Source organism: Ostrea edulis, chromosome 9, assembly GCF_947568905.1.
Source record: "Ostrea edulis chromosome 9, xbOstEdul1.1, whole genome shotgun sequence".
Taxonomy (NCBI): Eukaryota; Metazoa; Mollusca; class Bivalvia; order Ostreida; family Ostreidae; genus Ostrea; species Ostrea edulis.
Window position 1 is genome coordinate 72,156,488 of NC_079172.1, and position 16,966 is coordinate 72,173,453.

The window sequence follows — 16,966 nt, forward strand, 5'->3', positions numbered from 1 at the left end:
GTGCTGTAGTAACATTTTATTTGGTCATTCTGATGACGTGCTGTAGGGACGTTTTATTCGGTCACTCTGATGACATTCTGTAGTGACGTTTTATTCGGTCATTCTGATGACGTTCTGTAGTGACGTTTTATTTGGTCACTCTGATGACGTGCTGTAGGGACGTTTTATTCGGTCACTCTGATGACGTTCTGTAGGGACGTTTTATTCGGTCACTCTGATGACGTTCTGTAGGGACGTTTTATTCGGTCACTCTGATGACGTTCTGTAGTGACGTTTTATTTGGTCATTCTGATGACGTGCTGTAGGGACGTTTTATTCGGTCATTCTGATGACGTGCTGTAGGGACGTTTTATTCGGTCACTGATGACGTTCTCTCCGCTTTAGGGACGTTTTATTTGGTCACTCTGATGACGTTCTGTAGGGACGTTGCCAACTAATGAAAACTTTTATCATGTTTCGCTCTTTGTTTTCAGGATACTCTTGGTACATTCTGGTGCGCACGAGAGAGATTCTTTCCAATGGTACGAGTGATGTTAAATTCTTTCCAATGGTACGAACGAGTGATATTAGATTATTTCATATGATACGAGGAATATGATTGATTGTATCTTGCTCGAGAATTTTTCATACATATGAACGTCACCAAGACCAGTGAAGGGCTTCAAATTTAGGCCTATGCTCGGCGCTTACGGCCATTGAACAGAGAGGGTTCTTCAGCGTGCCACACCTACTGTGACACGGTCATCCGTTTTTAAGGTCATCTCCGAGGACCCGTGACATTCACACCTGATGCCGAGCGTTTGGCGATGGAACTGTCACTACCTGTTTTAACGACTTAGGCCGGGATTCGAACCCCGGGCCTTTCCGCATGCGGGGCGAACGCTCTAACCTCTCGGCCACCGCGGCGGTACGAGTAATATGAAATTATTTCCAATGGTACATTGAAGTTTGAAATAATATCTGTAAAATTGTCTTCTCCAAATATACAGATTACCCCATTCACATATTGTTTACTCACATGATACAAATAACACAAACATGCATTTTCATAATAATACATTTACACGTGCTAACGCGTTCGTTTCATAATCAGGAGCCTCACTTGTGTCTTGGTTACACCAAACCTAAGACGTAATATTAAATAGGTAATGACTGCACTTTCACCAAACGCTCAGCATTTAGAAGAGTCACGGGTCCTCGAAAAACGAGGTCCCGCGTCGCGGCAGGCAGAGATCGTTATGTCGGTGAAAAGTACATGCATAATAAATAAAAATTGACTTTCCAGGCAGTTGACTCACTTTAAAAAAATTTGGCCACTGCATGAAATTCATTTTCAACATTTATTTTAAGTTATTGAAACATTATGTTTCATGTGTTATGATCCTTTATATTAGCAGTACTCATCTCATTATAGATAAAATAATTTATTCACAAGGTCTGCTAGACTAGTACAATCCAATGATGTTTATGTACAAAAAGAGGATAGCAACAGGGCTGGTGAAAATACGGCCAAAACAGGAAGTGCAGTTTGTGTCAACAGTCACGTGATTAACTCTTCAGAACTACACAATCGCCATCTAGGTCAATTCCCAGGATCTTTGTCCCTTCTGCATCCAGCTTTATTTCTGCACGACTGACGCTTTTGACCGGGTTTTTGTTGGGTAGTGTGAAGCAAAGCGTGACGGTTTTAGGATTGCCGGAGTCATCTGCGATCATCAGAGCCAGGGTGTTGGCATCCACCTGTTTGGCATTTCTGTTGACGGAGTACTCCACAAAACCTGGCAGAAAGGAAAGTGAAATAGAATTACTTTGCAGCAAAAATCAAATTGTCTTTATATATATGTAACAGCAAACAAACAAACACTCCTCTCCCCTTCTCAGAGATTGTAATGATACTGCGCATGTGTCAGTTTTCAAACGATGGGTGTGATTGGTTAGAGTAACATATATGAGAGTGATAAAAAAGATTTGAATATGTACCCCACTATCTCGGGTACGAAGCGTAATCGCCCTACATTCTCATTCCGCCCCAACCGTCCATATTACACTCTCATTCCGCTCCAGTACTTTACACTAACCGTCCATATTACACTCTCATTCCGCTCCAGTACTTTACACTAACCGTCTATATTACACTCTCATTCCGCTCCAGTACTTTACACTAACCGTCTATATTACACTCTCATTCCGCTCCAGTACTTTACACTAACTGTCTGTATTACACTCTCATTCCGCTCCAGTACTTTACACTAACTGTCTATATTACACTCTCATTCCGCTCCAGTACTTTACACTAACTGTCTGTATTACACTCTCATTCCGCTCCAGTACTTTACACTGTCTGTATTACACTCTCATTCCGCTCCAGTACTTTACACTGTCTGTATTACACTCTCATTCCGCTCCAGTACTTTACACTAACTGTCTGTATTACACTCTCATTCCGCTCCAGTACTTTACACTAACTGTCTGTATTACACCCTCATTCCGCTCCAGTACTTTACACTAACTGTCTGTATTACACTCTCATTCCGCTCCAGTACTTTACACTAACTGTCTGTATTACACTCTCATTCCGCTCCAGTACTTTACACTAACTGTCTATATTACACCCTCATTCCGCTCCAGTACTTTACACTAACTGTCTGTATTACACTCTCATTCCGCTCCAGTACTTTACACTAACTGTCTGTATTACACTCTCATTCCGCTCCAGAACTTTACACTAACTGTCTGTATTACACTCTCATTCCGCTCCAGTACTTTACACTAACTGTCTGTATTACACTCTCATTCCGCTCCAGTACTTTACACTAACTGTCTGTATTACACTCTCATTCCGCTCCAGTACTTTACACTAACTGTCTGTATTACACTATCATTCCGCTCCAGTACTTTACACTAACTGTCTGTATTACACTCTCATTCCGCTCCAGTACTTTACACTAACTGTCTGTATTACACTATCATTCTCCCTCAGTACTTTACACACTCTATTTACACTTCCATTCTGCTTCGGCAGAAAAGCAACATTTACGCCCCCCCCCCCCATGTCACAAGGTTATTTGGCACATATCGACATTGTAACACCCCCCCAACACCCCCACCCCCCCCCCCCACCCCGATACTTACCATCTCCTCTGTCAGCTGCCGAGACCTCTCCCCATTTCTCTGGGTTCAGACTGTCGATAAGAGATTCCATCACTGTTAATCTAAAAAATATATATAATAAAACCTCATTTTCCACGATTTCTTAAAATTATGGTTTCCTGAGATGCGATTGGGATTCATTTTCTGTTGAATTCCGGAAATCGGAAACAAAATTAGAAATACAATATTTGGCATGCAGAACTGCGAAGCTTCTCATCAATGGAGATTTCGCCAGGTTCACCCCAGACTCTGTAACCAACGGACCTCCGCCAATACTGTTTATTTCTAACGCGTGCTGTGTGTATTTAATTTCACAACAAATTATATCTATATCTTTGCATATCTCTGACGTATACATGCCAACACATTGAAGTATGATGCAACATTCAGTAGATCCAGTCTGCAGGTGCTTGCCGAGAAAGGCCCTCCTTATTTTGTGTCCAAAAAAAAAAAAAAAAAAAAAAAATTCCATTTCGTTTTCTGTTCGATATGCGCACAGAAGTGTGTAGTACATGTAGTTAACGTCCCAGACATGTTTATAATATTCGCCATGACTATCTTTTGGAAACATTCAGGCAGACCAGTACATACCCCTATAGTAATGACGCCCCCCCCCCGCCCTTATTTACCGTACATATATATAGTAAACCCCCCCCCCCCCGCCTTTACTTACCGTACATGTATTTAGTAATGACCCCCCGCCTTTACTTACCGTACATGTATATACATGTAGTAATGACGCCCCCCCTTTACTTACCATACAAGTATCATTGTGTAACTTTTAAAATTCAGAAATCGATTTCGTACGCCTATCGTTGATATTTCTACATTAATATATTGCTGACATTTGTTCCATTCCGTGTTTGTTTGCTCACGATAAGCGCCCCCGAAATTGTAGCATATTTAGACAACGTTTGTTTCAGAGGAATATATTAATTATGAAGCGTAAATTCTCTGAAAATCAATTGAAATCTGAACCTACTGATGGTATGGCTAGGTTAACAACAGAGAAATTTGACAATCAGAAACACCGTAACAGATGTATATAATAAGTGTTACTGAGTAGTATTATAGCGAGATGGCAACAGAGAGCATTGTCATGAACGCAACGAGAGAAATAAAAGACTGCTGATGTTAGCGCGCAGCGATGATTGGGAGCAGCGTAACCTTAATCTGAGAGAGGAAATGTCGGGCCGCTCTGTAACAATACTACAAATCCATTAACTACATTCTGTATAGACAAAAACTAGAACAAAACCGTAGTTAAGTAATTAGTGACAAGGGTTCAGTGTAGATGCATTAAAAATTCTATGGGCATTCTAGCTGTGTTTACGATTATAGCAACCTATACATTATATACATGTTATATCACGCACATTACCCCCCCCCCCCCTTTGAAAAACGACGATATGTGTCTTTATATGAAGTCGTAATTAGGAGGTACCGGTAATGTTTTTTTCTTCCATATGGTCCGATACATTTGATGTTTGTATTATTCTTGAGATAGGAATCAAGCAGCCCCCTTCCCCGTTTTACGTCAGTTCACAATACTTCAAGATTTGTACTGATACCAGCATTTTCCGACAAAGTACATGTACATACTTGTACCAGTCAATGTCCTTGGAAACCCGAGGTACAACATTTAAATTAGCCGTGGAACGCTACCCGCACTTAAACTATCCACCCTTAAAAAATAACCCCAAGGCCGTCACAAACTGACTTTCAAATAAAAGTATAACTTCTTTCTACTTACTTGTACTCATACTAGTTAGAAATTAATAGAATACTACAGGATTAAACATTCTTTTTGAAGAATTTATCGATGTGTAAACTCCGGACATTTTACTCACAAACTGAATGAATAATAAATTCGTCAAAAAGAATGTTTGATTCTTATAATTCCAATTCATTCACTTGTTAACAATTGCAAAAATTTGAATAGTTTCCCCTCACTATGTTATTTTTTTCAGGCGTGTATGAATAAATCGCGTTTTCGGATTTATTGGTGTGTAAACTATCGTTCAGCTTTAATTTTGTCCAATCAAAACAGTTGTAACTAATAACATTGGAATCATTGATGTTTGAATTCATTATTATGAAATCTAATACATACACTAACCCATTATTAAATGTTGATGTTTGAATTCATTATTATGAAATCTAATACATACACTAACCCATTATTAAATGTTGATGTTCGTGAATGTGTTGGATATTTTGAAATTATTTGATTTATCATATACATAAAAATTCTTTATTTTATTGCAACCACATACTTTTTAATAATATTAAAAAAAAACAACAACCCCAAAACAAAAACAAAAAACCAAAACCAAAACATAAAAAATACCCAACCACTTTGCCATTCTTTTTTTCTTTTTTCTTTTTTTTTCATTTTCAGCAGAATTTTGTTACGAATTTGTTACGAATTTCGCCTTACACCGGTAGAGATTTACTTACCACTAAGTCTCGCTTTTCCTCTGCCTCCTCTCGTGGGCTGATTTCTCCTCTGAACCGAGAAGGTGTTACTGAATCCTAACTTACACAAAGGTCGCTACAACTGCCAACATCAATAACAACAACAGCTAGCGCGGTAACAACACTTGTAAAAACTCACCACAGTGACCAAACCAACAAGTTGCACGTGCGTGCACCCTCTAATTTGTATCTTGTATATTAATGCTACATCTGCACCCGTATTCTTTTGTTTTCAAAGTTTTATAATCCTGTTGGTACTCCCTAAAAAATGGAACGTCACGCATTCTAATTAGTTTCATGTAATTCTATTTAGTACTTACCTGAATTATACATTTGTTTTCCCTTAACGTTAAGAAATATAACGATTTTTAAATTAAGTATAGTCAGTGGATAAATGGGCAGGGTTGTTTTAGAACTGTATGAATGATAATCATACACATTATCCAACCTTCTATCGAATAAATGACATTAAATAAAAGATTGCTTGAAATAAAACATTTCTAACTGAATGGTGTCTGATATAAATTCTGGTATCTAAGCTAACTACGCGTACATTTAAAGCGATTTCATGTTTGATCCCCACCAACTCTCTTCATATCACATCTATTGTTTCAACAAATCGCATACAAAACACTGAATTTCTTACATAATATCTAATTACGCAAAATCTGTTAATGTATATATACGCCTTGGAACATCTGGTGCCAACGTATAGCTACCGGAATAGACCTCATAAATCAAATCAGACTGGCGTTCTCAAAATGATGTGCAAAATACAACAAATTGCTCATTTACACTTGGCTTGGCAGGGGCGAATGTCGGCCAAAAGTTAGCGTTCGTGGATGAGACAGAGCTAACAGGGGCTGCAGGCATGCTTGATGTTCCTGTAATGTTTCGCGCACGTACTGTCTGTTCACGACACTTGCTACAAACAAACTGTGTTTTCAAAAATAATTAAAAATGAAAACTAGATTGATGTTTTTATCTATAAAATGAATACCATTTACCGGGTGGAATGTAATTTATTTCCATGATTTCTCAATTCTCAAAAAGTCCCAAAACGCGTGGAAAATTTATATGGAGTTTTAATGGGATGGATAATTTATCTTATCTTTTGAATATCATAGAAAATTTATAAGTCCCTTATTTTTTGTTTTAACTTTTGGGAATTTTATATTTGGTTTAAACTATATTTTTTAAATGAAGCATTACATGAAACATACAAACAGATGCAAAATTAACAGGATTCGGAAACAAGTGCTAGCACTTATATAAATCCGTCACCTATTTTACATTAATAAATCAGAATCGTGTTATGGTTATGGCAATAACATACATATGCGATTCGTCATTTACATGTACATACAAAATAATGATAAAACAATGGTGATGATAATGTGTGATGGGGTTGTGTGAATATTTCAACATATTTAGAACATATACAAAAGGCAAATATTAGAATGCAAGCGAAAGTATTACTGATATATCAGGTTTTATATTTGTACATATCATTCATTACCAAACAAAAACAAAACATATCTATATAATCAATCCATGCAGCCATTTTTTGGTTTGTATGAGCAGAGACATATCAACCATACATCCATGAAAACTAAACGGTGTCGTTCGTTTTGAAACTCTAACTACACAATAATGGGACCTGTGGCAAGTTGCCTACAGCTACTATCAAATACGAGTAGTGTAGAATCCTAAGAGTTTAGATGACAGTGCAGCGATTCCAATAGATTGGATTTTTTATACCACGTGTACTAAAACGTCACACTATTGTTCAAAATCGCCGTTTGAATTTGTAATTTTTCATCCAGATAGAAATCATTGGAGGAAATGAAATGAAAACCTCGACCACCCGACAAGATATCGGGGTCATTTCTTAGGTTCTAATGATTTTGTTAGGGAAAATTCTGTTTTGATTGTTTTGTTAAAGTTTCTTAGCAATATTTTCTTCGCCATTTGCCCTGGGAGAACACGGAAGTTCCCTTTTGATGAGTGTGCATTACAGATAATGGAGATTCCACTTGGTCGTCTCCACGAGAAATGAGGTGGAAAAATTCCTCGCAAAGTGTTTGTAAATCATTTTCTATGTTTTGGTTTATTCTTTAGATTCTCTCGCTTGTTTTGATATTCTTCAGTTAACACCAGGCACGGGGAAACTTAAACCACAATTCTATCTTATCAGTAGAAGCAATATTTTCGTTTTTATTATCATTCAAAATAAATATTTACGACTTAAAACACATAATTAGTCAGTCTTCATTTTGGTGAAGTTTTGATATTCACATCAAAGTTGGGATCTCGCTTCCTCTGGATTTTAATCTCGCCCAGTTCGCCAAAATGTGAGAGCTGAACGTTAGTTTCTGATCTCCTGGATTGTGAATACAGTTAAATAACGAACTGGAAAATCCTTGTTTGTCTCTGTGTTTACGCGTTACGTAACACTCTGATATTCAGTTGTCCAATCACAATGACTCATATTGAGTATCTATAGCTACGTATGTCTTATCGAGTGAACGTGGCAGGTCCCCCACGATACGGAACCCAACGCCTCGGCATGTATCTCCTCAACTCGTACAGGACGATTTCAAATAGAAAAGATATAGAATCGATTCTGTAACTAGAAGAAATAGCAGAAATTACTGATTTTGTGATAAGATACCTCCCTGCTCGCGAGAATTACGGAGATTTCCTACAATAAATATTAGATTATTATTGAAAATTAGCTTAGTCTGGGAGGATTTCTATCAAAAACATCATAAATTCGCCGACCTTAATAACTAATAAAATGTGTTTAAAAGTATCAAACATTGTAGTTCCCCAGAAATACAAGCGTATCCCAAGCGGCTATTTAGATTAAGTGACCCTCATGATTATATTCCCGATGATTCAGTTATAGTATCTGTTTTAAAGTTAGTCAAATTGCTACGATTAATTTCATTCCTTTGTTAAAGAAATCAGTGAATTTCCCATATAATTTTTTTAGCAGATTTTTTTTAGATGTAGGTTTTCTAAGAATCCCTCACAGAAACTATTGATATATAGTGTACATTATGTTTTTACAAATTTTGTCCCCCCCCCCCCCTTCCCCAGAACTGGGTCACTGCGTATATTAATTTGGAAGATTCCTTCGAGAAGAAACTAGTTGTAAATCAAATTGTGAACTGTTGTTTTATAATAGATGCACAGCGTTAGTGAAAGTAACAAGCAATTTATTAATTATCATTTGTTTAATTAACAGACAGGAACAAAGTAATCAGAACCGTTCACACCACACCTAGAGAACGAATGGGTATTAAACTATATTATGAAAACATATTTCTATCTTACTAATCAAAGAGAACAAGACAGGAAAACAACTATAACGCCATGCTCATATCGGATTTGTATTAGAGTTTCATCATACTTTTTATGCTCAAATATATTATGGTATTTTACTTTTCGTAACAATAAGTGCTTTAATATTGAGCTTACCTAGTATTTCAAATCCTGTTTAGAATGGCTTTCCTGACATCTGTGATTTCAGGGAATATTAATGGGCGGTAAGGAGTTGCTGTGGTATCATTTCCAATAGGTGCTTTATATATTACAGAACTGTAGGGGGTGTGAGCGCCTTAGATAGTTACATATCATGGCTATCAAACCCCAGCGATAGGCAATTTGTCTGCGCTCACGATAACATGATTAAACTCGACTTAGTGGGGAAAAGAAAACGCACACGACAACGAAGTGATTGCGTTCACCAATCACTTTTATACATGTCACTGACAAGCATACAATTGTGTGATTGTAAATGAGATGTGATATTTCTATCGTTTGTGTTATGCGTACACGATGTATTTGTCACGTGACTTCCAGGCACTGTGACATAATATCATTAACAGTTCTTACTCCTCTTAAAAAACAACAATGTCTCTTCGACTTTGAGGATCCTGACATTGTCCTTTTGTCTGAGTAATCAATCAACAAGCGATAAAATACATTTTATTGTCTGTGTTCGTTTATCAACTATTCCCCTACATGTCTGTATTAATCTATTAACTATTCTTCTACATGTCTGTTAATCTATTAACTATTCCTCTACATGTCTGTGTTAATCTATTAACTATTCCTCTACATGTCTGTGTTAATCTATTAACTATTCCTCTACATGTCTGTGTTAATCTATTAACTATTCCTCTACATGTCTGTGTTAATCTATTAACTATTCCTCTACATGTCTGTGTTAATCTATTAACTATTCCTCTACATGTCTGTGTTAATCTATTAACTATTCCTCTACATGTCGTTGTTAATCTATTAACTATTCCTCTACATGTCTGTGTTAATCTATTAACTATTCTTCTACATGTCTGTGTTAATCTATTAATTATTCCTCTACATGTCTGTGTTAATCTATTAACTATTCCTCTACATGTCTGTGTTAATCTATTAACTATTCCTTTACATGTCTGTGTTAATCTATTAACTATTCCTCTACATGTCTGTGTTAATCTATTAACTATTCCTCTACATGTCTGTGTTAATCTATTAACTATTCCTCTACATGTCTGTATTAATCTATTAACTATTCCTCTACATGTCTGTGTTAATCTATTAACTATTCCTCTACATGTTTGTGTTAATCTATTAACTATTCCTCTACATGTCTGTTAATCTATTAACTATTCCTCTACATGTCGTTGTTAATCTATTAACTATTCCTCTACATGTCTGTTAATCTATTAACTATTTCTCTACATGTCTGTGTTAATATATTAACTATTCCTCTACATATCTGTGTTAATCTATTAACTATTCCTCTACATGTCTTTGTTAATCTATTAACTATTCCTGTACATGTTTGTGTTAATCTATTAACTATTCCTCTACATGTCTGTGTTAATCTATTAACTATTCCTCTACATGTTTGTATTAATCTATTAACTATTCCTCTATATGTCTTTGTTAATCTATTAACTATTCCTCTACATGTCTGTGTTAATCTATTAACTATTCCTCTACATGTCTGTGTTAATCTATTAACTATTCCTCTACATGTCTGTATTAATCTATTAACTATTCCTCTACATGCCTGTATTAATATATTAACTATTCCTCTATATGTCTGTGTTACTCTATTAACTATTTCTCTATATGTCTGTATTAATCTATTAACTATTCCTCTACATGTCTGTTAATCTATTAACTATTCCCCTACATGTCTGTGTTAATCTATTAACTATTCCTCTACATGTTTGTGTTAATCTATTAACTATTCCTCTACATGTCTGTGTTAATTTATTAACTATTTTTCTACATGTCTGTGTTAATCTATTAACTATTCCTCTACATGTCTTTATTAATCTATTAACTATTCCTCTACATGTCTGTGTCAATCTATTAACAATTCCTCTACATGTCTGTATTAATCTATTAACTATTCCTCTACATGTCTGTGTTAATGTATTAATTATTCCTCTACATGTCTGTATTAATCTATTAACTATTCCTCTACATGTCTGCATTAATCTATTAACTATTCCTCTACATGTCTGTATTAATCTATTAACTAGTCCTCTACATGTCTGTTGCATAATCTATTAACTATTCCTCTACATGTCTGTGTTAATCTATTAACTATTCCTCTACATGTCTGTGTTAATCTATTAACTATTCCTCTACATGTCTGTATTAATATATTAACTATTCCTCTACATGTCTGTGTTAATCTATTAACTATTCCTCTTGATGTCTGTGTCAATCTATTGATTATTCCTCTACGTGTCTATGTTAATCTATTAACTATTCCTCTAGATGTCTATGTTAATTTATTAATTATTCCTCTACATGTCTGTATTAATCTATTAACTATTCCTGTACATGTCTGTGTTAATTTATTAACTATTTTTCTACATGTCTGTGTTAATCTATTAACTATTCCTCTACATGTCTGTGTCAATCTATTAACTATTCCTCAACATGTCTGTGTTAATCTATTAACTATTCCTCTACATGTCTGTGTTAATCTATTAACTATTCCTCTACATGTCTGTATTAATATATTAACTATTCCTCTACATGTCTGCATTAATCTATTAACTATTCCTGTACATGTCTGTATTAATCTATTAACTATTCCTCTATATGTCTTTGTTAATCTATTAACTATTCCTCTACATGTCTGTGTTAATCTATTAACTATTCCTCTACATGTCTGTTAATCTATTAACTATTCCTCTATATATCTGGGTTAATCTATTAACTATTCCTGTACATGTCTGCATTAATCTATTAACTATTCCTGTACATGTCTGTATTAATCTATTAACTATTCCTCTACATGTCTGTTAATCTATTAACTACTCCTCTACATGTCTGTGTCAATCTATTAACTATTCCTCTACATGTCTGTGTTAATCTATTAACTATTCCTCTACATGTCTGTATTAATCTATTAACTATTCCTCTACATGTCTGTGTTAATCTATTAACTATTCCTCTATATGTCTTTGTTAATCTATTAACTATTCCTCTACATGTCTGTGTTACTCTATTAACTATTCCTGTACATGTCTGTATTAACCTATTAACTATTCCTCTATATGTCTTTGTTAATCTATTAACTATTCCTCTACATGTCTGTGTTAATTTATTAACTATTTTTCCACATGTCTGTGTTAATCTATTAACTATTTTTCTACATGTCTGTGTTAATCTATTAACTATTCCTTTATGTGTCTGTGTTAATCGATTAACTATTCCTCTACATGTCTGTGTTAATTTATATATTAATTAAAAACATAACAACTTCATGTTGGAATGCATAGGAATATTCTTTGAAGTTAGCTCCTGAGTTTTTGAGCACAACTGCACAGGATGCTACAACTAAGAATTTACTGGTTCAATACCGATCCCATTGCTGCAAACATAGTACACATATATTACTAAACCCAATCCAATGAAAAAAATGTGTCAATTCAAATTTTGAAAGGGTTTTGCAGGGACTATATTTTGTGGTGGAAGGATTGATTAATCAAAAAGTTCTAAATCTTCGTGATATTACAGGTTCTGTTTCAGTTTTATAATTTATGATACAAGTAGTTGAGATTTGGAACAAGTTTAAATCTAGTAATTTATCAATTTGGTCGATATATTTTTCCAAACAGAACACTAATTCTTAAAAAAAAGTTTAAATTAATTCACTCGAAATTTTGTATTAAAATTCAGTATTTTTGCGAATTATTTAAATATTTTGTGTCTAACCCCCATTTTTTAAAGTTCCTTTTTAGATTTTAAGACAAGACCTAGAAAATTATGTGAAATTTTAGAAACTGACATTATTCGTAATATGTCCTTTATTTAATATCAAGATTTTTTTCCCGTATATTTAGTGCAAAAAGGTCATTTTTTCTCCAATGAACTTTAAAAAAAAAAAATCTGTAGTGTTAGAAGACATGATTATAAATGTATCCATTTCATGCAATGATTGATTTGTGTTATTTATGTTGTGTTGACATCAACAGACAAATCAAGTTTAATTGAATAAATTTTAAGCCCAAAGAGGTCATGTTTAGAACACTGTAGCTCAATAACAAGCGATGCGACCCCAGTGTTTCTTTTTAATTTCCTAATTCTCCTTCAATGTAGAAATCAAAAATACACTTCCCCCAAAAATTGACATTACTCCGAATATCAGGAGTAAACCTCTTTAAGATCAACAAGGTTACAATTTGTGAAACATCTTTATCTAATGTAGGTCAATTTTGTTTAAAGCTTGAGACATGGGAGCAAGACGGAGTCGCACAAAGTTTATTTTTACATAGAAATATAAAGGAATGTGAAAATAGTATGCGAGCGTCTAGATGAAACGTAGATTCAAGTTAGCTCACACCATGATCTCTGGGGTCGGCTAAGGTAAATCTGATCAAAATCAGATCCTTTGATCCGCTCACGTAGATCGCTACACAAGGTGGGCGGATCAAAGGATCTGATTTTAATCAGATTGGAAGTGGCTAAAATATATGTAGCGGTTTAAATTTTTTATTCGTTTAAAGTCCCAAACCTATGTCTTTAGCTCTGTTTGAGCAATGGGGCTCGATTGCTAGAGAGTGGGAGCTGTATTTCATCACACCCACTTTGTCTTTTGGCCAATAACTTTAATGACAGTTTCTATTGTTTAATTTGCTATAAAAAGCCATGCAGCTTACTATTCGGGGAAGCGAGACAGCTGGCCTTGCTAGCTACTCTTCTCCTTCCATTCTTCCTATTTTGGAATTACGTCTTGTTCGTCTACTTTGCTCATTCTTACTTAATAAATTATTATTATTATGTTCCCCAAACAAAGTTTGGGAACATATTGTTTTTACTCTGTTTCTTATTAGGGTCTTCCGTCTTCAGCGGAAGAACCTTCTATTATTCTATTGTTGATTTTTCACTTTTCTTATTATTAGGGTCTTCCGTCTTCAGCGGAAGACCCTTCTATTATTCTATTGTTGATTTTTCACTTTTCTTATTATTATTATTCTTTTTTTTTCTCCTTACCGATTTTTGTGCAGAAGATTTCTCGGAGATGGATGGATCAATTTGCTTGAAATTTTCAGGATTGATGCGTTGCCATTTGAAGTTTGTACCGCCGTTTCAATTTTTGAAAAATCACTTCCGGTTGGAAGTTATCCCCCTTTTATCGATTTTCAGATGACCATTTTGTCCAGACAAAAACGATAAAAGCTAGAGTGCTGAAATTTTCAGTGATGTTAGACGACATGTTGTAGTTGTGCACCTGGGTTTTAAAAATTTCCGGAAGTGCCTAGTATGGAAGCTCGGTAGGGGTCGAAAATGGAGTTTAAAAAAGTGTCTCATTTTTCTCCACGTTTTAAATCATAACTTTTTACTCGTAAATATTTTGCTTACACATATATAACAAAAGTTGTACAGTTTATTGAGATCTTTCGTGTCATATCAAGAAATGGGCCCCATAGGCCTCATGGCTCGCCTGAACCATTGAGTTTCTGTTACAATGATTAACTTTTTTCTCACGAAACTTTTGATAAGACATGTAGAATAAAAGTTGTTCAGGTTTGCAAGATCTATCTAATGATATAAAAAAATAGGCCTGCGGGCGTCATGGCTCGCCTGAACAGTCGAATTTGTATCACAATTAATAACATTAATAACTTTTTTCTCGAGAAACTTTTGACAAGACATGTTGAACAAAAGTTGTTCAGTTTCGCAAGCGTTAACTAACGATGTTAATAAATAGGCCTGCGGGTCTCATGGCTCACCTGAACAGTTGGGTTATTGTTGCAATCTATAACATTTTTGTCAAGAAACTTTTAATAAGACATCTTGAACAAAAGTTGTTCAGTTTTGCAAGATCTTTCGAACAACATCATGAAAAAGGCCAACGGGCCTCATGGCTCGCCTGAACAGTTTCATCAGTGTCACAATTACTAACTTTTTTCTCGAAAATCTTTTGATAAGACATGTAGAACAAAAGTTGTTCAGTTTTGCAAGATCTTTCAAACGATATCAAGAAAAAGGCCCACGGGCCTTATGACTCGCCTTAACAGTGATAAATGTCGCATAACGTTATACTCGTAAATATTTTGTTTAGACATATATAACAAAAGTTGTACAGTTTATTGAGATCTTTCGTGCTGTACCAAGAAATGGGCCCATGGGCCTCATGGCTTGCCTGAACCATTGAGTTTCTGTTACAATGATTAAGTTTTTTCTCACGAAACTTTTGATAAGACATGTAGAATAAAAGTTGTTCAGTTTTGCAAGATCTATCTAATGATATCAAAAAATAGGCCTGCGGGCGTCATGGCTCGCCTGAACAGTCGAATTTGTATCACAATTAATAACATTAATAACTTTTTTCTCGAGAAACTTTTGATAAGACATGTAGAACAAAAGTTGTTCAGATTCGCAAGCGTTACTAACGATGTTAAGAATAAGGCCTGTGGGTCTCATGGCTCACCTGAACAGTTGGGTTATTGTTGTAATCTATAACATTTTAGTGAAGAAACTTTTAATGAGACATCTAGAGCAAAAGTTGTTCACTTTTGCAAGATGTTTCAAACAACATCATGAAAAAGGCGAACAGGCCTCATGGCTCGCCTGAAGAGTTTGATTAGTGTCACAATCAATAGCTTTTTTCTGGAGAAACTTTTGATAAAACATGTAGACCAAAAGTTGTTCAGGTTTGCAAGATCTTTCAAACGATATCAAGAAAAAGGCCCACGGGCCTTATGACTCGCCTTAACAGTCTGATAAATGTCGCAATTAATAAATTTTTTCTTAAGAAAATTTCCATAGGACATGTAGAAAAAAATTTGTTCAGTTTTGCGAGATATATCTAGAATGATATAAAAAAAAATAGGCCTCCGGGCGGCATGACTCGCCTGATCAGTCGAATCTATATCGCAGTAAATAAGATTATTAACTTTTTTCTCGAAAAAAAGCTGACCCCTTTAATTAGTTGCCGAGAGGTAGAGAGAGTCTTTAATTTATAACATTTAAATGATCAATATTTGTAAAACATTACCAAAGCTAAATTGTACGTCTAGACAATATATTTGTATCATTATTTATGAACGAAAATGTCAGTCAAATTCTTATCTAATCACATCTAAATTTGGACGGAAGACCCACTCGTTGCTCGCAACGAGATCGAATCTAGTTATTAGGGTCTTCCGTCTTCAGCGGAAGCCCCTTCTATTATTCTATTGTTGATTTTTCACTTTTCTTATTATTATTAAGGTCTTCCGTCTCCTGCGGAAGACCTTACTATTATTGTTCGCGTTCTTCTTCTTTATTATTATTATTATTTCTATTATTATTATTATTATTATTATTTTCCTTGGTAGTACACGCGTTTTTCTCAGCCATTTCTCGATCGATTTTCACCAAATTTTCAGGAAAGATGTCTTTTGGTGACGAGACTTTGCTTGCAAAATTTCGTGCTTGACGTCACTTCCGGTCAGGAGTTATCTCTCTTTTAGTGACTTTTTGAAGGGCCTTGTTGTCCACACATCTCCTCCGTTAGTTTTGAAGCTAGAGTCTTGAAATTTCTACACAAGATAGAGTAAACATTTTAGAAGATTTGTGGGGGATTCGATTTTACCGGAGGCGATTTGCCTAAACGCTCGCCTGGACCTGAAAAAATGGATGCCAAAATTTTTCGCCGATTTCGGCGATTTTTGACCTTTGATCTCCAATATCTTTTTTCTTGCAAATATTTTGTTAAGACATGTAGAACAAAAGTTGTGCACATTTACGAGATCTTTTCGAAAATATCAAGATTTAGGGGCTAGCCCCTTAAATTAGGGATCTAGAAGGG

The 16,966-nt window shown here is 35.1% G+C and overlaps 1 protein-coding gene across 7 annotated transcripts; it reads right to left on the minus strand.

The window, feature by feature from the left end:
• Positions 1–1,408: 1,408 nt before the first annotated feature.
• Positions 1,409–9,442, minus strand: LOC130050449 (uncharacterized). 7 transcript variants are annotated; one of them, XM_056150564.1, is made up of 4 exons: positions 9,115–9,408; positions 5,949–8,260; positions 3,133–3,212; positions 1,409–1,778 (listed from the first exon to the last, which is right to left on the minus strand). In XM_056150564.1, the coding sequence occupies exons 3-4, from the start codon at positions 3,200–3,202 to the stop codon at positions 1,549–1,551; spliced, it is 300 nt and encodes a 99-aa protein (XP_056006539.1). In that variant the 5' UTR covers positions 3,203–3,212; positions 5,949–8,260; positions 9,115–9,408; the 3' UTR covers positions 1,409–1,548. The 7 variants fall into 7 exon arrangements, with proteins under 7 accessions (XP_056006539.1, XP_056006536.1, XP_056006542.1 ...); XM_056150561.1 differs by lacking the exon at positions 9,115–9,408 and adding an exon at positions 5,611–5,889 and having other exon boundaries at positions 6,182–6,278; XM_056150567.1 differs by lacking the exon at positions 5,949–8,260 and having other exon boundaries at positions 9,115–9,442.
• Between the last annotated feature and the right edge of the window lie 7,524 nt (positions 9,443–16,966).